This window comes from Anthonomus grandis, chromosome 13, assembly GCF_022605725.1.
Source record: "Anthonomus grandis grandis chromosome 13, icAntGran1.3, whole genome shotgun sequence".
Taxonomy (NCBI): Eukaryota; Metazoa; Arthropoda; class Insecta; order Coleoptera; family Curculionidae; genus Anthonomus; species Anthonomus grandis.
In genome coordinates, this window is record NC_065558.1 from 13,826,903 (window position 1) to 13,847,950 (window position 21,048).

The 21,048-nt window shown below is 30.7% G+C and overlaps 1 protein-coding gene across 2 annotated transcripts in view; it reads right to left on the minus strand.

The window, feature by feature from the left end:
• Positions 1-16,659, minus strand: part of LOC126743598 (maternal protein tudor-like) — a 99,133-nt gene extending 82,474 nt beyond the window's left edge. For both annotated transcript variants that reach the window (XM_050450765.1, XM_050450764.1), the window contains exons 1-5: positions 16,251-16,659; positions 8,431-8,627; positions 8,058-8,369; positions 4,109-4,347; positions 3,775-4,055 (exon numbers count right to left, since the gene is read on the minus strand). In XM_050450765.1, the coding sequence (XP_050306722.1) occupies positions 3,775-4,055; positions 4,109-4,347; positions 8,058-8,369; positions 8,431-8,627; positions 16,251-16,483 (1,262 nt within the window). In that variant the 5' untranslated portion in view covers positions 16,484-16,659. The remainder of the gene's footprint in view (positions 1-3,774; positions 4,056-4,108; positions 4,348-8,057; positions 8,370-8,430; positions 8,628-16,250) is intronic.
• Between the last annotated feature and the right edge of the window lie 4,389 nt (positions 16,660-21,048).

Below are 21,048 nucleotides of genomic sequence, written 5' to 3' on the forward strand. Positions count from 1 at the left end.
AAACCATGAAATTTCAAACAAAGAGCAATTAAAAGTAGTGATTCAAGAAGAATGGTCTAAAATATCATATAGAATATTGTGAAAAATTGGTGCGATCAATGCCCAATCGTTTGGCAGATGTTATAAAAAATAAAGGACTACCAACAAAATATTAATCTCTTTTTTATGTTTTTTTTCCTGTATATTTTTAATGGTGTACGAGTTTCATTTTGACTGACTGTATATTACTTCTGCAATATTGTTACGAGATTACAGTGACATTGCATTTCAAATATAACAAATATAATATAATATGTTTATTACTACAATAGTGAACAAATAACATAGCAAATTCAATATTGCACAAACATTGCAAAGTTAATAATGCATATATGTAGTAAATGTAATACTGTTGCAATATTTTATTATTGTTGAAAATGCAATATATCAGTGAATTACTAGTGTAATGTTGCGTCTGTGTTGCAAGCAAACTATTGCTCTAATATTGTTTATATAAAATTCCCGCAATATTTAATTTGAATTTATATTTTAATATTTCATCTGCAATTTTGCGTATATACTGTTAACTTTATTTGCACCTATGTTGCACCTGGAATACTTTTACAATATTTAATAACCGTCACAAATACGATATACATATATCACTGAAATTCGATGTGTAATATTGCAGCCATATTTCTTATGTAAGATATTTAATGATTGATTAAATAGCTGATTAATCTCACAGGTATCTGCTAAATTTTGTAAACAAATGTTTATTAAGTGGGTTTCAATGAAATATAATACTAATAATCGAAATATATAGATAGTACAATTATTTATTATTATTCATGTGTGATAAATATACAGTACCGATGTGGCCAAAAGTAGATAGAAAAAGTATTATTTTCATATAATTGTTTAAAGATTTACCCACAGGTCCCCTAGATTTTAAATTATAGTTATTTGTAAGGCGGTCTACAAAAAGATACCAATAAATTTCAGTTAAATATTTTGCTTGCTATCAGATAAAGCAATAATATAGATATAGCTGGTCAAAAGTAGATAGACAAAAACAATTTTGGAATTATTTTTTTGTCTAGATATTTATAAAATAAAATTAGTATAGTATTGCTTCTCTTTAACTCAAGGTGCAACATGCCACGCGGAATTAGATTCTCTCTTGATTTAAGACAACGCATTATTAATGCATATCAAATTGATATTGCTCGTAGATTTGATGTTAAAAGAAAAGCTTTTTGGGCAATTATCAAAAGATATGACAGGATCATTAGAGCCAAAAAATAAATCCGGTCGACCAAAAAAAATTGACATTAGAGCTGTACGCAAATTAAAACAAATTAGCCAGAATAACCCTTTCATGACTTCTCGTCAAATTCAGATGGAATTACAGGCTCTAGGGATTTATGTGTCCTCAAGGACTGTAAGACGAAAGTTGATAGAATAGAATCTATATGCACGTAGACCAGCAAAAAAACCATTGCTTTCAAAAAAGAATCGCTTAGCCCGATTGGAATTTGCCCGTCAGCATATACACTGGACAAAGCATGAATGGAAACGTGTTTGCTGGAGCGACGAATCGAAGTTTAATTTGTTTAATTCCAATGGAATTCAATATGTTAGACGTCCTTCTGGCCAGCGTTTGAATCCCAAGTACACAAAACCCGCAGTTAAGCATGGGGATGGATCAGTGATGGTTTGGAGTTGCTTCTCAGGTTATGGAATAGGCCCGTTACATCGCATAGAGGGCATAATGGACAGGTTTATGTACAGGGATATTCTCAGAGATGTTATGTTGCCCTATGTTGAGGACAATTTATCATTGATATTCTAATTCCAGCAAGATAATAACCCGAAGCATTCCTCCAAAATTATGAAGCAATTTTTCAAAGAAGAAAAAATACCAGTTTTAAAATGGCCATCCCAGTCACCCGATCTTAATCCTATCGAAAATTTATGGGAAATTGTAGATCGTGATATTAGGGATACAAACTATTCAAATAAAGGTGAATTATTCGAACGGTTGCCACAGAAATGGAAAAATATTGGTTTTAAACTCATAGACAATCTTATTGAATCAATGCCATGTAGATGTCAGGCTGTAATAGACAATAATGGGTATTTTACAAAATACTAATATTGTAGATGTTTTAGTTTGTAATTAAAAAAAAAAATACTTCGAAAAAAAAAGGGTATTGGTTATTTTTTAAATTTGTTATTTCTTATTATTTACCAAATTAGGTGATTGTTTCTAAAGAATGTTTTATTATTTTTATACATGTTTAAGTATACTTAAATATCTTTATTACAGAATTTTTATTTCCTTTGATTTTTAAAAAAAATCATTTGTCTATCTACTTTTGGCCATTACTGTACATAATATATTCAACAAAAAACGCAATTACATATTACACAATTTACAAACTTTATTCCTAAACTAATTGATAATATTCTAATTGGCACTCATACAACTTAATTCATGCTCACTGTGTGAAGAATGGGAAAAGTGACGTAAGTTGTATCACTGTAAGGTAATTTTAAAATTTTACATTATACATTTTCGCACAATTTATGTTTATTTATGTTTTTTTTTCTATCCGTTAAAATAAAGCATACTTAAATATGATGTGTGCTTAACATATATAGAGATATTGAAATATATATTATATAGATGTATATATATTAATTAAACAGAAATTCCTCTATGTTTTACTCTCTTATAGTAAATGACTTTATTCCAATATATAAAATATCCTTTAACTTATTCATTACCTTTCATCAATAATATTATTAATAAGAATGGAATATTTATTTTGTTATATTTTGTCAATATTGCAAATTCAATATAAAATTAATATAAAATAAAGCAGCAATATAAATGAAAGATATAAGTAATGTTACGTGAGTATTACTACAATACAGCACATACATTAACGCAATATTACAGTAACATACCCGATTGCTATGTTTCAGCAATGTTGCGGATGCAATGAAAAAAGCGGATATTAAAACATTGCTGCAATATGACTGTAATAAACTAGTAATATATGTGCAATATTGCTCCAAGACGCAATATTGCAGACGTAATATTTCTGCAATATAATTTGCCGACAGGGTTCTTAGTCGAAATGACAAGCAAAAAGAAAAGACTTCTATCAGAAAAAGAGAAATGGGTAGACAATTTTTACACCGACATTTCAGCCCTCAATTACACCATCTTTAAAGCTGGAAATGACACGTTACAGATCACAGAGTAATAGTTGTACAAAATATATCGTGATTTAAGCCTGGTACAAGATTTTGTTTAATGCAAACGCAATTCTTTTTATATTATATAAAACTTGAAAATTTAAATTAAATTAATAAATTGAATAAGGTAAGAACCAATAAGGCATTCATAAGAAAAATGAGTTGATGATGATCGCCAAAAGACGAAATGCCGTATCATCAATTTTTAAACATCTTTTTTGTAAAGCGGAATAAGTGCCATAAAAATCTGAAATTTACTTTAGTTTTTAAATAATGTCATAAACCAAAATAAAAAAAAATATTATTTTCGGATTTCACTGAGATTCCAATGGTCACGCTCGAATGTGGTATACCCTATATATAACTAGCATTAGCATTAAAAAAAAAATAGGCCAAGAAGGTTTTTTGCTCTTATTACACATTATTTCATTTCTCTGAAAAAGAAAAGATATACTGACATCCAGAATATAATCAAATAGATCATAATTACTTCCATACTTCTTTATAACAAAATAAACAATTTACCTGTTAATTACATCCAAGGCGGTAATCTTAGTTTCAGGATCCCAAAGTTCACACTTATTTATAATGGATTTTTTCACTGAAGGTAACACTTTCATGCACAGCAGTCTATTATCGACAAACTTCTTGAAAGCCAACATCATTTCAATAGTAACTGTGGACCTTTCGACGCCGTTCAGTGCCACCCTGACCGCCATAACTTTCGGCAGGACAAAGGAAAACGGTATTTGATACAGACACTCGAACGGTAACGTTTCGTAGTTACCGAAATCTACATAGAAAACCTAAAATCATGATAAATAATAAACAATATGCAAACAAAGGTTTTTTTAAGCACCTTAAATTGATTGTCGACCGCGTTAGTAACCACGGCCCTGCAAATGTTGCCGTCTTCCTGACACCGAGCCAAACAAAGGGTGCCTGGAAGCGGCACTTCGTCCAATAATCTCAAGTTGATTTCGTTAATTTCTTTCATTAATCTGGCCAGAATGTATTCGGATTTTTGAAGTTGCACCGAGAAATGTGTTGGACCTTCATTGACAAACGACACATAGACTCCATATTCTTGATTCGGTTCTATAAATAAATGTTCCTATTATAATAAAAGTAGCAGATAATAAGTATTATAATATTAAATATAGAAGCCGAACGTCTACAACTAACTTTTGACGTCACGCCAATCAGGGGAAGTTCTCGGCCGCGCGTGAAAATCTGAATTTTAAAAGCTATTTGGATTATTTCAACTTTAAACAACGGATGATGAATCTGGGATTATTTGATCTTTATTTATCATAATATAAAAATATAACTTTCAATTTCAATTTCGTTTATTTGGCAAATATTAAATTATACAAGAATATCTTTATTTCGATAGTATTTAGCAATTAATTTTATCACAATATTGACCAGAGCGCGATTCAAGACACTGGAACGAGGAGTTTTTGCTTGGTTATATTTGTGTGTTAATACTATAGATATTTTTTTTTTGGCATAGATAATTTAAAATTCAGACAATGGTAAATTTAAGTAAAGTTAAGTCAAAGTAAGTGCGTGTGCTTATAGTGGATACAGTAATTAAAAAAAAATAAAAGCATTTCAATGAGTCTCTTTAAATTTCGAATTTTCAAATAGCAATTCTTGGTTTTAATTGCTAGAAAATATCGGAAATCCAGAAGCATAATTCATAAACGAGATGCTATTCAAAAATAGTTTGTGAGGAACGTTTTGATAAAAATATATTGTAAATAGTAATTAAAAAAAGTACTTTTGAAATGAGCTGTACCTGTTTCATGGAAAGGTAAGGATACTGCTATATTTTTTATTGAATAGATTCATGCCGGGTTTATATTAAAACTTATGCTTATTGCATAATTCGTAATAATTTATAACTCATAAAAATTCACAGGGTGTAACAAAATAAACCCGTGTATATACAATGTAGAAGCCGATTTTTTATACTATTTATTTTTTTTTCATCTTCAATTTGTCTGTGTAGGTGTTATGTATTAATGAAAATTGTATAAACCTGGCATTAATCTTTCTTCCTTATATTTTAATTTTAGTCCAAAACATTTAATTATTGAAAATTTTATTTAAATTTTTGGATTATGAAGAGGACGTTTTTGTGTAATATCACTATTTTTAAAGTCAATAACAAAAAACTTATTTGAATAAATAGAAAATGTTATATAAAAATGGTCCTATCCCGCAATATGTCCCTAACCCACTACTTCATTTCCTATCAACTTTATTTTAAATAGAATAAATATTTTTTTAAGGGATTTTATAAGGCATTTTAAATCTTTTTGTTCCGTATTTTTTATATAAATAAGTTAAGATCGACTTTAATAATATTTGCATAATATTTGATGAATAGTATAAGGGGTTAATTAGGAAAAAAAATCGTAATATGACAAAATTTGTTGAATCAAAAGTTGAACCAAAAATCTAATTAATGAAACAAAACAAAATAGAAAATATATTACCAAAATTACATACGTAAATGTTGAAAATAGTGTTAAAAATTTTAAAAAACATTGTTTCGTAGATCCATTTCTTGCTCTTCTCATCTCACTAGTATTCAGTTCTTCAAAGCCATAGATATGTATCTCATTGCCAAAGTCCAATCCTCAATCCAACATTTTATAATATCTTTATGTTTACAGAATATGTCAAAATTTGAAATGGCCTTATATAATATAGAGTAAATTTTTTAAAAAATAATTATAATGACCATTTTTAATGTTTTTACTATTTTGATGTGGATTTCTTACGTTTTAGTTTAGGTATTTTGTTGTATGACTGGAAGTTTTTTGTATTTTTTTATATTGTTTTTTTGTATTATTTTTTATATTCATTAAAAAAAAAGTTATTACTGTTTTAGCACCATTATTTGTTTGTTGTGTTTTTTTTTAGGACAGGACAATTTCAATTTGACCCTTTTAATTTGTAAATATTTTTTTAGCTTCGTTTAACAATTTTGTTAGAAACAATAAAGCATTTTTTGATTTGAATTGGAATAAGCAGGGCTTTTAAAAGCAGTGATTCAAATATAAAGTTCTTTCGAGTCTTTCTGGTTGTCAGGCAACAGCCATACATATATTCCTACCTATGTTTTTATAAAATAAAATCACAAATTATTATCTGTGATTTTTTTCAGCACACAATATCAAGACATGTTTAGGAAAAAGATTCCCAGCAGTCAACGATGATGCCAATGATAACGATGCCGATAAAAATTTAGTCAATCTCTATCTCTTGAATCCATAATAAAAAGGAAATTTTATGACATAACAAATCCAACAAAATAAGGAAGACAAGTATAGACTGAAATAACAACTACGTCATCAACCAAATCGTTTATTAAAAACAAATAATAAGTTGAAAAACAGTAGTTCTAACTGCGTTGAGATCAAAGCCACAAATGCAATTTTATAGATCATGATAATATTACTACGAATAATTGTAATAAAATACATTTAGAAATTTGCATGTTTACGTGGATGGATATTTCGCCTACCTATAAGTGTGAAAATTGTGAAGATTTCTGATTAAAAAGCGATACAGAAATAAGCGATGATAAGAAAATGTTTTTATTTAATAAAGATTTTGCGTGTATAAACAAAATCTCGAGCCTATCAGACACGTTTTTTACTTTATCACACATCATTTTTATGAAACTAATTTAAAAGATCTTGGACCTTCAAAAATGAATATACCTTCAGTATTAAGAATTATTGAGCGAAAAATATTTACTATATTTGATGTAGGTACCTCATATAATTAAAAGCTTACGAAATAATTTAATGAACCTATAATTAAGAATTCTGGTAAATGGGAAATTAGTAACTTGGACTGATATCCTTAGAACTTATGAATTGCATAGAAAAAGTAAAACCATTGGGATGTTGACAAAACAACTGTTTTCACAAAAATGAGAGTAAACTATACTGTTTAAATCTTTTCCTATTATAGATTCCGAAATCCCCATACTGACGGTGAAATTTGAAACACCTTGTATATATGTAATTTGTTGTTATTCAATTTGCTCCATACTTGGGTTGTGACCAGACTCCTTGACGGGGTACTTCGGGAAAACCGGAGGCTAAGATTGTCCATGGAATACCAGGTACCTAATGTCTCTCTAGAAATTAACCGATATACCCTTTTTGGCCTAGGTCAACATAGACAACCTAGAAAATATGTCCTAACATGGTCGAAACATCAACACGAACCGACTAGCGATACAACCTCAGCAGTACCAGCGATGTTGATATTTAGCATATGACGTGGAACGCAACGTTTAGCAATTTAATTGTATTGCCTATATTTAAATCATTTTATATTTTTATTTATACTCATATGTGTAGCACATTTTTGCTAAATAAATATACATTATTACTTTTATTGAATTCTTATCAATAAAATTATAGCCTGTATAATATGGACTCTTGGTATTATTCATTTTTACTATAAAACTATATTAACATTATTTTTATTAAATAAAAAAATATAACAGGATTTAGAAAATATAAGGAGTTATGACAATGCAATTTAAAAAATAAATAAAATTATTTAAAGCCATAATAATAAAGTTATATATCTTGTGTTATAATCAAGAAGACAAGGCAACTTTTTTTACTGAGTATTACTCAAAGTGAAACTATTTATGCATGAATATAACATTTTCTCTTTACAACGTTAAAAAAAATACATGCTGCAAATATTAAAATCATGTTGTAAAATCAAGTGAGATCCTAACATCTAAAACAAATAAAATCACTTACCTAACACACAAGCCTTGTAGGTATTAATTGCAAGATGTGGTGGTGGCTGAGCAGGCACAGAAGCTGCCACAGCCACTTTATTATCTTTCTTTTGAATGCTCATACTTAATAGAACCGCTTCTTGGACAACCAATGTTATTGGTTGCATTAAACCCCTATTAATAAATAAGGCACCAATGTCACTGCCATCAATGATAAACAGCTTAACTAGATAATATTGTGTGGCTTGTGTTAGTACTTGGCACTGTACTTCTCTAAAACGGAGCTCTTTTGATATTACATCAAAAACTTGATCTTTCCATTCCCCACCACCTACAAAATATTAGCACATTTTTTTTTCAAGAACCCACAGTTGAAGGTGTATTGTCCTTACCAGGGCAATGAGCTTCTGCAAGTATAAAACCTGTAGCTAAAGGAGGTACAGATAAAAATGATGAAGGAAAACTCTGTAGGCTCCTTATGTTATCTAGACGGACAATATCTTTGTTTCCATAGTCTATAAATGAGACTTCAACATAACATTCAGTTTGGTATTCAGTGTTTAGGTAATCAATGCTTAATACCCTTGCTCTAAAAGGTGTAAAAAATATTATAATAAAATATGGCATAGTTTTATTTCTTAAATGATAATAAAAATTTTAATTTAATCAAAGGCATGCCTTATTCTAATGGAAATTAAGAAGGGACACGTTAGTTATGGAAAGGCATTCATAAATATACAATAAACAAAAAAGGGAAACTTAAATTTTAATGAAACCTTTTCTCCTGTATACTTATAATAATAATAATAATAATATCCTTTATTTGCCAACAAAATCGTATACAGGACGACAAAGCAACGTCATACAAAGGAGGATCTAGCTCCCATAGGGTACATTAATTTTTCTTATCTAGAATTCATAGAGGCAATATACTTATATAAACAAAATAACAAAATTTAAAATAAATATTCTAAATATCTAACACAAGTTAAAATTATTATCCAAAAGTAAAATTATAAAAACATTTAATCTGCAACCAGTGGTAAACAGCTTTTTTAAATTGGACTGTAGGTTCAATGTTTCTAATATCAGCAGGTAGCATTCTATAAGCCCTGATGGCCATATAATGAGAACCTCTTTCATAGTAAGCTGAATTATGCAATGGAATGCGGAGATCGCTTCTATGTCGTGTAATCATAGTCACATCCTCAGCGTACATTGCCCTATTCTCAACAAATGATTGTGTCTCTTCACAAATAACACCAAGGAAGAAAAGTATAAGGAGGGAAGGGTGAGTATTTTTAGTTTGCAGAAGTAAGGTCTACAGGAAGTTCTGTAGGTCATGCCCAATAAACAACGAATGATACGCTTTTGCATTCTAAATATATCTAGAGCTCCTCTTGCAGATCCCCAGAAACAGATACCATATTGTAAGATCGATTGTACCTGTCCGAAATAAAATAGGCGAAGAGATACCTCAGACACTACATCCCTTAATCTTCTAATCAATCCGCACAAGCTAGCTAATCTGGAATAAAGGTTTTTAATATGTTTCTCCCAATTTAAATTTGGGTCAATGTGTATTTCTAAGAATTTAATACTATTGGCTACAGGGATTGACTGCCCACCAGACCACACAAGTAGAGATTCTGAGACAATATTGGCCTTCGAAAAATTAATCAACCCCGTTTTACCAGAGTTCAAAGACAACTTACTGTCCAGACACCAAAAAAAACTTTTAATGATCAAGAAAAAAATAGACCATTTGAGTGTGGATTTGACCCATACATTCCCATGTTCTCTTTAGTTTTTGGTACCATTTTCCTAATATAATGAAACCCTCTGACTAGGACAATATATTATATCCTGAAGATAATTTTAATTGATAAATATTAATAGAAACCCATTTACATTACGGTATCTTTTTTCGGGGGGTCGTTGTGGCAAATGCATCCAATATTTGATTAGTCAAATTGTATTCATTAAATATATTACTTTGGTCTTAAATATCTCATAGGCATACTTAAGGCTTGTTTATTAATCTTAAAGCCACATAACATATAACAAATTCTTTAATTACATAGAACAGATTCAAGGTTTTTATTAACATAAATAACAATGGGTTTGTAAATATGCCATTTTTTGATAGTATATTTTTATCTAAGAAGCTTGTGACAAATTATGTGAAGATTGATAAAGTTGGAAGCAAGATTGTCTTAAAAGCTCTTTAACAGTTGAAAGAACTCGTCCATTATCTCAAAGAGACCTACGTAACTAGAGAAAAAAATGAAAACTCCAAGTCTCAGTCTCAAAATGTCTTTTTAATTAATCAGGTGGTGACATGTTTCGCTAATAAAGCATCATCAGACCTACAATAAACAGAAAAACACACGTAACTACAATAAAACTTTACACTAAAACAAAATCAAATATTAAAATCTAGCTCTTTAATAGGACTGGCTTGAAATACATTAGACATGGAGTGTGTTTTCTTTAGATATTTTTGCAAATAGTAATTTCCACTATCTGGCCAAACTGCATTTTCAGTACAACACTAACTCCAGATATTCAATGGAATATCCAAGAATCCTAAAGAAATAAATATAAAGAAGGCTGTGATAGAAACAACAGAATCTTATTTAGACTTTCATGAGACAGCACTTTTTTTTCTGTTCTGAATGTTATTGACTTAGTAATTGACTTAGTATCAAGCCTCTAAATATCATTTCTAAACCCCAATATGAGAAATATAGATGCCATCAAAAGTATGATAGGGATATATCAAAACTTTCAATAATCTTATTTAAAAGCCTACCAGTACCTACTCATAATTAATTTTTGATCATTAACTTACACAGCTTCGTTTTCAATGCAACTTTTTCCAACAAGTACAATACAATTTATAGAAATATTTTGGCTATGCATTCACACAGATTATTTTAATTTAAAAAAAGTCACATCTATATGGGAACAAACCTCTTTAACAAATTACCACCTTGGATTGAAATGATTAACAATAACAAATCTTATAAGGTAGAGTTTAAAGAAGAGCTTTTGAAGCATACTGTTTATAGTGTTGAAGGTTTTTTTTTATTAACTTTGTCATATTAAAACTTCTGTTGTTGGAATTCATTATTACACATGAACTTAATTAGATTTGCATGCAATCAGTCTGTGAATAGTAGGAAATTCACTTTTTCTATACCAACATTGTATTTGTCTTTTGAAATAAACATATTATTTATTTAGTGCTTTTGGATAAATCTGGTGGAAATGTGAAGAGAAAAACTTCGTGTCAGTTGTACCATCCTCTATTTTCAGTGAAAAGTTTTTTTTTAAAGAAAAAAGACTCACTCATTTAATCACCAATAAGGAATTTGCAAAAAAAAAAAATTGCTAAAAAAGATCCAAGAGAAACTGAGTGGGTGTCTACTTCTTTACTTAAGATTAGATTCTTAAAATTATACTCTGGTCACATTAACAACCGTCTTCAAGTAATAATTTGTAAAAAACCAAATCATAAACAAAAAAAAAACAATAATAACAAATAGAGGGCTTTTGACATGGAATCAAACCCTGAGGAGTATATCCAATACCAATTTTAAACCTTTTAGCCCCTGATGATGGACACCACTGTGTCTGAAACATGTAGAGAATTTTAAATAACTAAATGTTCCATAAATAAGTGGAGGGAGACTGCAGGATTTTCATTTACGACTCCACTGCAAGTATAGACTATTTCTTCACTAACAACAATAAATGTAGTCCCACAGTTAAGAACACTTTACTACAGGTAGTTGCGAGAGAGCAAGCAAAAAAATTTTTTTTCTTTTTTTTTTGTTTGTCCCATATTTCCACATTTATTAGGTCTTTTTTCATGGCTTTAACTACATTAGAAGTGAGAGCAGAAAATGGAATGGAAAGAGAGATTTAGCATCTCTCCTGAAAAACTGAACTGTATATGTATAAATTGATGGGATTAATTTGACGAAGTTGGTTTGGTAATTGAGTTATCCAACGCAAACACACCCAATTTCAAATAACTTGGACCCACTATATAGCACCAAATCTAAAACCTTCATCAAAATTTTGTTTATGTAGAAATCTCATATTAATTCTTGTTTTTTATCATGAACAAAAATTACCACAAAATTTTATTTCAGCAAGTCTTGACATTCCTAAGGGGTCTATTGTAAGAATAGTGCACCTGTTTTAAGAAACTGGAGGTATGAATAGGCAACCTGGTAGTGGGAGACATCGGGTTACAGGCGAAAGAAAAAATTGATATTCAGCCAATTTTACAATTGGATGAAGGCTGGTGCCAATTTGCGATCAAGGAGACCTTTAAGGGTGCCAAGGCTTACTGCAGCACATAAAGCAGGGGCCCTATTCACAGGAACTGGCTCTCACCTCAATATAAATTAAGTGAAATATAAATATCGGTTCTTTTACAATAATATTTTAATGCTTTACATTTTTGAAAGAAACATGTTTATTTATAAAAGTCCGGAAATACAATATCAAAACTATAGGGTAGAGCATTTCAAAAACCAATCACATAATTCTATCTATAGAAGAAACATAATATAAATTAGAAATATAATAGAAAAAATATAGAACCGTTAAACATTCTTAAAAGAGAAATAAAAAAACATCCAGATGGTAAGAATAGCATAAGAACATAGTAAGTTTACTGTGATAAAAACATGTTAACTTTTTCTTTCAATTGCCCTAGTGAAAGGAATCTCCATTCTAAAGAAATTGTATTGAAATTGTATTACACCCCTATGGTTTCCGTACTTTGATGACAGTTTAGTAAGTTAGTCTTAGTAAATACAGTCACTTGGTCCCTGAGTAGAAAAAACTTCTAGACTCTAGACCATGAAAATCCTATAAACCTTTGTACTTATAATGGTTTTACAATTATTATTATTACAACAAAGATAATCTACAATATAGGTAAGTGTATATGCAATCTTTTCATTTTGACAGAATGTTTCTCATATTATCTATTCTGTTTGGTTTTTGCCTGTTAATAATGTTTTAGGTGCTAGTTTTTTTTAAATTTTAGTTGTAATTCACACCTTAATAACCAATGTTTTGAAAGAATAAATGTTGTGCAAAAACTCAAAAATTAGATTGAAGAAAACTTACTTTTAACTGAGGATTAATTATTACTTTTACTGTATTCAAAAATTTAACCTTAATTAAACAATGCTAGAATGTATGTTTTTATTTGTGTATCTTTTAAAGTCCTGATGAAGATCTCATAGAGGTTGAAACATCAATGAGTACTTTTTGTTTTGACCTATATCTAACAAAAAAAAAAACAATTAACCAATCTTAATGCACATTAAACAGGATGGAATATGAAAAAGTGCATGGATTCATGCTCCTATCTAAAATGAACAATGGAAAATTTTGCTACAGAATCCTTTACTATTTCTCATTATAATCCTAATAGTTTACATGCCAGATTTGAAATATAGGCTGTATGGAATTTAAATTCTAATGTAGTCTAAGTAGATCCCTAAATATTTAACTAATTTTAACTAGGGATTGTTTTTGGAATGTGATGTTATTTATATGTAAGGATATTCATGCCAGTTTAAGCTACAGGCAAAAACAACAATAGGATATCTATTAATATTTTAATCAAAGATCTGAATAAAAGTTGTAAGAGACTCCTGTTGAATTGAGTTGTAAGGTAGTGGGCAGCTATACATATACTATTATGTTTTACTTATACATTAATTATACATACACTATATTTAACTTTGGATTGTTTTTGGAATGTGATGTTATTTATATGTAAGGATATTTATACCAGTTTAAGATAGATGCAAAAACAACAATAGGATATCTATTAATATTTTAATCAAAGATCTGAATAAAAGTTGTGAGAGACTCCTGGTGAATTGAATTGTAAGACAGTGGATAACCAAAGGGGCAGTTATACATACACTAATGGACAAAAGTAGAGAAACTTTTTAAAATTTCTTATATTATAAAAACCTTTAGTATTTAAATTACTATTTCCTAAATAGTAATTTAGTAATAAGGCGTTTTTTTTTCCATCACATTCCACATTTCTTTTATCAGTTATTTAGTTTTAGTATGAATTTATATATTTTAGGTTGGACATAAATAGAGAAACTCACATAAGAATTAACCAAATTTAGTCTTTATTTATTATCGCTTTACATGAGATCTGTTAATAGTTTTTTTATAGAATATGCCTTGCGGAAAGATTTGTCAGAAAATATTTGTACAAAAATAGTTCATGCTCACAAGTGTGGTGTATGACAAGTAGACCTGAGCAAAATGCTTAGTTTGCATAAATCTGTTGTAAGCAATACAATTTCTAATTTTAAAACACAATTTTCGTTAAACAGCATTAAAAAAAATGGCAACTGGAGAAAAACAACTGAAAATAATTAAATGATCATAAAAAAGTCCCATAGCCACAAATCGGCAAATAAAATTTAAAGTGAATTGCCTAATGTTAATGCTAGTTCTAACAACTTACAAAGATGTCTACGGAAAGCAGGAGTTTTTAGTAAAAGAGCCACTAAACTACTAATCAGCAGGAAGAACCAGAAAGCCCAATTCAACTTTGCAAAAAAATATTTGCATTGGACAACCAATGGCTGGCAAAAAGTTCTTTTTACTGATGGAAGTAAATTTAATTTATTTGGGTCTGCTAGAATATCATGGGTACATCACCCAGAAGGTAAAAGATTTGATCTAAAATATACAAAGCCTACTGTACAGCATGGTGGTGGATCCTGCATGATATGGGGTTGCTTTTCTGGGTATAATATAGGACCAATTCATGTTATTGGTCATTCATGTTATTTGGAGGGTATTATGGATTGATTTATGTATTTAGATGTTCTAAAAAATATAATGCTTCCATTTGCTGAGGATAATTTACCACTGACCTGTATATATCAGCAGGTAATGACTCTAAACATAAATCAAAGGTAATTGAAGAATGGTTTTTACCAGAAAAGATTAGGGTTATGGACTTTCCTGCACAAAGACAAGTTTGAAGACAATTGATCTTAACTCTATTGAAAACCTCTGGGAGAAACTAGAGTGGCATATAAGACATCAGATCAGCAATAAAAATGATCTAATAAAAGGTTTGCTAATAACAGTGTTTGTTGATAATAAAAGTTTTTGCAAAAGTCAATAATAAGAAGAAAAGATAGTTATCTAATAAATAAAAAGTTATTGTTATTGGATTTAAAAAAAATACACACACATAATATACATCTTAAAAACATCCAAATTATAAAATCTACACTATAAAACTCTATAAAACCTATATGCCCTTAATTAAACGCTATACAACCTTTTAAGAAGATAAAGTCAAGTAATAGTTGAAGGGAGTGTACCCTAGTGAAACACTAAGAACTCATGGGTCTCATAGGGACTTATATGATGCAATAGTTTTTTAATTGGAAATTTAAACTTGTTAGATGTTAGGGCCTTTACATTTTCTGGAAGACCATTAAATAACTTGATAGATAAGACTTTAAAGTTTTTTTGGCTTAAAGATAGTCTATGTTGCAGTATAATTATTTAATTTTTATTTCTTGCATCATAAGAATGAATTGATTGATCTGTCAATCAATTTAATAAGGGCTACTTTACTCAATATCAATTTTATTAGTTTAGACTGAAGTATTATGTTGAAATATTAAGTAAAAACATTTGGTTTCTTTACTTTTGTCTGATGTTTCCTAATAGACTCCTCATGCCAAACTCCTGTTTTATGTTATTTGTTAAAACAGGTTCTATTGAGTCTGACAGACTGAATGCAACCTACAAGACATGTTCACAACAATTCCAGTACAGAACCTCTCATTCCTATCCTTTCAAGCTTAAGGATGAATATTGACTTCTTTAGCTAAAACTAATTGGTCTCCGTTTGAGTTAGTCTCAGGATCTAATGTCACAGTTTCCTAATTACAGAAATGATGTCTCATTCATGGCTGAGTGGACACAGTTTAAAAACTAATAATATTTTGATGCCTACCCAAATCACTTTTTAAACATTACCACAATATTATCATAATTGTCCTGGTAACAGAGTACATTCATACTTTCTATTTATACTACATTTGATATGATGTTCATGTTAACAAACCAAAGTAATTGAAGCCTATTCTAGCCTACCATAATAGGACCCACATGAATTTACCTGTAGTATCTGTTGTCTTTAAATTTGGCACAAACTACAGAATCAACATGGAGAGCCTCGACAGGTATTTTACTAGCGCCCTGGTCGAGTTGCGGCCCCGCTCGTCCCAGAAATTGCTCCACATACATCAAATTGTTTTTTTCAGCTTGCCCCTGCCCCCACACTTTTAGAAAGGGACCTTCTTTGTCCACGTAGGTGATGACCAAGTTTAATCGTTGGTGTAGAGAATCCATCGTTGATGGTAGCGGCGATGATTGCAGTTTATTGCTAATATTTAATTAAATTTCGCTTGATTGGTATTTTTTAAAAACATTCGAAATCAGCCGGCATGAAATTTCATTACATTATGGCATACCAAGCTAATAAAATGAAGCTTGAGGTTTAACGAATTGGTGCCAAATTAGCATCATTACAAAATTGCAGGGTGCAGAAACGATTTAAGTTAAAATTGAGCTTACCAACAAGATTTTATGAGTACTTTTTTCCTAAAATATCAGCGAAAGTACAAAATCTTTCAATTTCGCAAAAATAAATAAGCCTGGAACTTAAAACGAACACCGTTATGTTTTTTTCTTGTTTTTAACGTTTTTTGACATTGACAGGTCTTTTGTTCTTCTTCTCTTCGCGAGCTTCTAGGTTCTTAAGGTTATTTTTCATGCATGCGTCATGCAATCATACGACGGATAAAATTATTTCTAGTGGTGGAAATACTGGCTTCTTATTGATCAGAAAATAGCGTTTTTTTTTTCAAATAAATTTATTAATAACCCTTAGGTCTCGTGCCCATTTGCAAGTAAAATTACTAGATTTACTCTCACAAGTCACTTGTAGTGCATGTAAACAGCCAGTAAAGTAATATTGCAGAAAGTTTACTTGCCGGGTAAGTATTTGCTAACTTGCTAAAGCTTGTAGTGTACACGGAGTATTTTAGTGAGTTCAAATTATCAATATTGAAGCTGTTAAAATTTTTTTTTACTTACTCAGGGAAAAGTTTATAGGTTTCCTTTATACCTGAAATACTGCTATAATACCAAACACACTTTTAACTTGCACGTTATGCTTTTTCTTGCACGTAAGAGTCAATAATTAAATACACGATTTGGCTCTGGCTAATTTTTCAATTCATATGGTTTAGACAAGTAGGTTTCATTGCAAATGCGTCATCTGCTACAAAAAATCATGGTGGATAGGCAAGAGTGGACTAGTACAGGTTCCTGGATTTGATGAAAGATGGATTTCTTCTTTTGGGGATATGCACACATAAAAACAATTCCTTTAAACAAGAAAAAAGGTTCTTTTGTATATTTGATTTTAATTTATTGAAGTGGATAATTAACATAAGTCATTTTCCTCAAAACAATTTCTTGCATTTCATTATTTAAATAGATTAATTTCTTTAAAATATTTTATAGAAATAAAGAAATAGCATTATTTTAAAAATGCCTGTTTTTAATTCATTAATATGAAGTCTTCAAATTATGAATATATTAAATTATTAACGCGAGTATATTACTCCAAGACATAGAATCTTTAAAACAGGTACAGGTACTTGTGTGTACAAGGGGCAGCTGCCCCCCCTGCCGCTCTTTGGCGACGCCCTTGCATTCGTCCAATCAAGCCTAGCTCTGATTCTACTAGAATTTCGTAGACTAACGACTTTACATGTCCCCACAAGAAAAAATCGAGCGACGTTAAATCGGGTGACCTAGGTGGCCAAGAAACTGCTTCACCTCTGGCAAACCAACGGTGCCCTAACCGCTGAGCCAAATACTCGCGTACTTGTACAGCAAAATGAGTCGGCGCTCCATCATGCTGAAACCACATTTGCTGTCTAACGTTTAGAGGAACATTTTCAAGGAGTTCTGGGAGAACTTCCTCCAAGAAACGCAGATAAATAGGTCCTGTTAACCGTTCCGGTAGAAGGTATGGCCCAATTAAATAATCATCAACAATACCTTCCCATAGCTTGACAGAGCAACGATTCTGATGTTTTCTTGGAAAAATTGCATAAGGATTTTCTTCGTCCCAAACATGGCTATTTCTACTATTAAAAATACCATCTCTTGTGAAAGAGGCTTCATCGGTCCACAAAATATATCGTAAGAAATTTGGTTGTGCAATGATGTGATCCAGAAGCCATCGACAAAATTGAACTCTAGGATGATAATCGGCTGCAGTCATACCTTGAACTTTCTGGAAGTGGTAAGGATGGAGTTGTTGCTCGTGTAGTATCCGCCAGATAAAAGCGTTACTCGTATTCATATTCTTAGCGACGTCACCTGTGCTATTTGATGGTTCATCGACAACTCGCTGAAGCACCTCTTCTTTAAATTCGACCGTTCTTACGGTTCGAGCAACACCAGTATTATGCATCTTGGTCTTAAACATGCCTGTCTCAGCGAGCCGCCGATGAACCGCAATAAACTTTATGTATCCAGGATGCTGTCGTTCGATGCTGCTCGTGCATTGCAGTTTGTTGCTCCGTATGCCAAATGCATATCCGCCAATTCTTAATTGGTACAGTTTTCCATTAGCAATAAATTTTTTAAAAATTGTAAGTTATAAAATTTTTAAACATGACATTAAGAATTGACATTGATAAGCGTTGATTTTAAACAATTGTTGTTATAGTATTATATACAAAAGGTAAAAATAAATGCAGCAGATCCTATTTAGGTAATTAATGTTTTTTATAAATTTTAACGCGTCTACGGCGGGCCGTAGTGGCGCATTTCCGGATATGGGTTCCTGAACTCAAATAGATTCTTCTGTTGCACTGAACAACCCCCAGAAGTTTGATCCCATAGTTCTGAAACACCCTGTGCAACTAAGTCATTGACAATAATTAAGACGAATCACTTTGCAAAAGACCTGCTTAAGAATGAAGCTGACAGACACCTGCACTAAATGCATTGTGGAGCAGCTCATTTCTAAGACGAATCATCTTAATTATTGTTAACGACTCCGATATTTGATACTAATTCGAGAATTCCTTAAATCAAGAACTTTTTGGGCCACAAATTAAAAAACTACAAACTTTATGAAAGATTTATAGTTTTAAATCAAGCACAACATACTCTTAGGGCAATTAAATACATTCTTACTTTAAAACCTAAATAATAATTAATCCAAGAACTTAGTTCCTTATATTGAATCTTAGTCTTTACAATAATAACTTTGTATACTTGATAAACTAAAAGTATCTCTCAAGACGATTATCTGGAGATTTTCAAATAATAGTTTACTTATCTTTCTATAAAAAAGGAGTACTTGAGCCATGCCTATAAAGTTTAAGAAATACAAACTTTGATGTAAAGAAATATTTCATAGAAATATATCAGGAAATATATCATCTATATAAGTCAGGATTACTTTAAAGGGAAGTAAAAAGGTTTCAATTAAGGAATTTCTTTTTTGGGGGTGTAAAGGAGAAAGTATACCAAGTCACTCCAACCACAAGTGAAAATATGCAGTTAAAAATTACAGAGGTTATCCGAACAATAACACCTAATATGTTAGAAAAAGTGAGTGATTCATTTTCAAGAATAACTAATGCCTGCGAAACCTAGGAGGCCATATTGAGAATAGTTTGTAGTGTAGTTATAATTTAACTTTGGGACAGTTTGGGTTAGTTTTAATACATAATTCTTATATTTATATTAGACACTCTGTATGAAAAAAACTTCAGACTTTTACCGAAAGATAAAGCTGATACTGTAAACTAACTACATTAAAAATTTCGTTTATGTAGATTGAACACAGCTATTGTTGCAAAATCTACATATAACTGTTAAAACTACATATTTTTCCGTAACTTATTTTTGACGCACCCTGTATATGTACAATTATTTTTAGTTTGTAGATTTTTATCAACCTTTTAATCATGTCACAAGTTTTTTTCCACTCGGTATAGTTTAGGCGCTATTTTAGCCGTATGCATTGCTGACCCACCCTGTATATTTAATATTTTATGTATTATATTATATACAAATAGGTTGCTTTACAGTCACTGTATATTCTATAACAAAAACCTTCAGATCTTATAAATTAAAGGTTTTCCAAATTTTTAAAGAATTATACTTAAGTATACTACCATTACTACCGCTCGAAAGTATTTGCCCACATATGACTAAAAATAATAAACCCAGCAGTTATTCTTATGAAACGGTTTATTTATAAAAAAATTAATATAATACATTTTTCAATTAATTAAATTTAAGAAAATCAAATGTTGGATTCATCTACATGTCCGCCTCGATTTTTAATAACAGCTTCACAGAGTTTCGGTAGTCTTCTAATTAATTTGTCCAAAGTTTCCTGAGGTATCTTGTGCCACTCTTCTTGGATGATCCTCCACAAGTCTTCTTTTGATATGGGGCATGATTTTCGCACTTGTCTATCCAGTTCTTACAGTAATTCGATAGGATTGAGGTCCGGTGATTGTGGGGGCCATACCATAACTTTCAGAAGATGCTGCCTTTGTAATTGACCTAAATATTGCTTGCACAATTTCGACGTAGGCTTGGGGTCATTGTCATGTTGAAAGATGAAGTTTTCCCCAATTATTCGAGTACCAGAAGGAAGTACATTGTTACTTAAAATTGTTTTGTAACCCTCTTTTCGAAGAATTCCCTCTATTCTAATTAGATCGCCCACTGCAGATCCTCCGAAACAACTCCACACCACCACCGAACCACCACCGTGTTTAACTGAGGCCACCGTACAGTTCTCAGCGACCCTTTCATTGGCATAACGGCGAACAAAAACTCGCCTCTTCGTTCCAAAAACGTCGAATTTC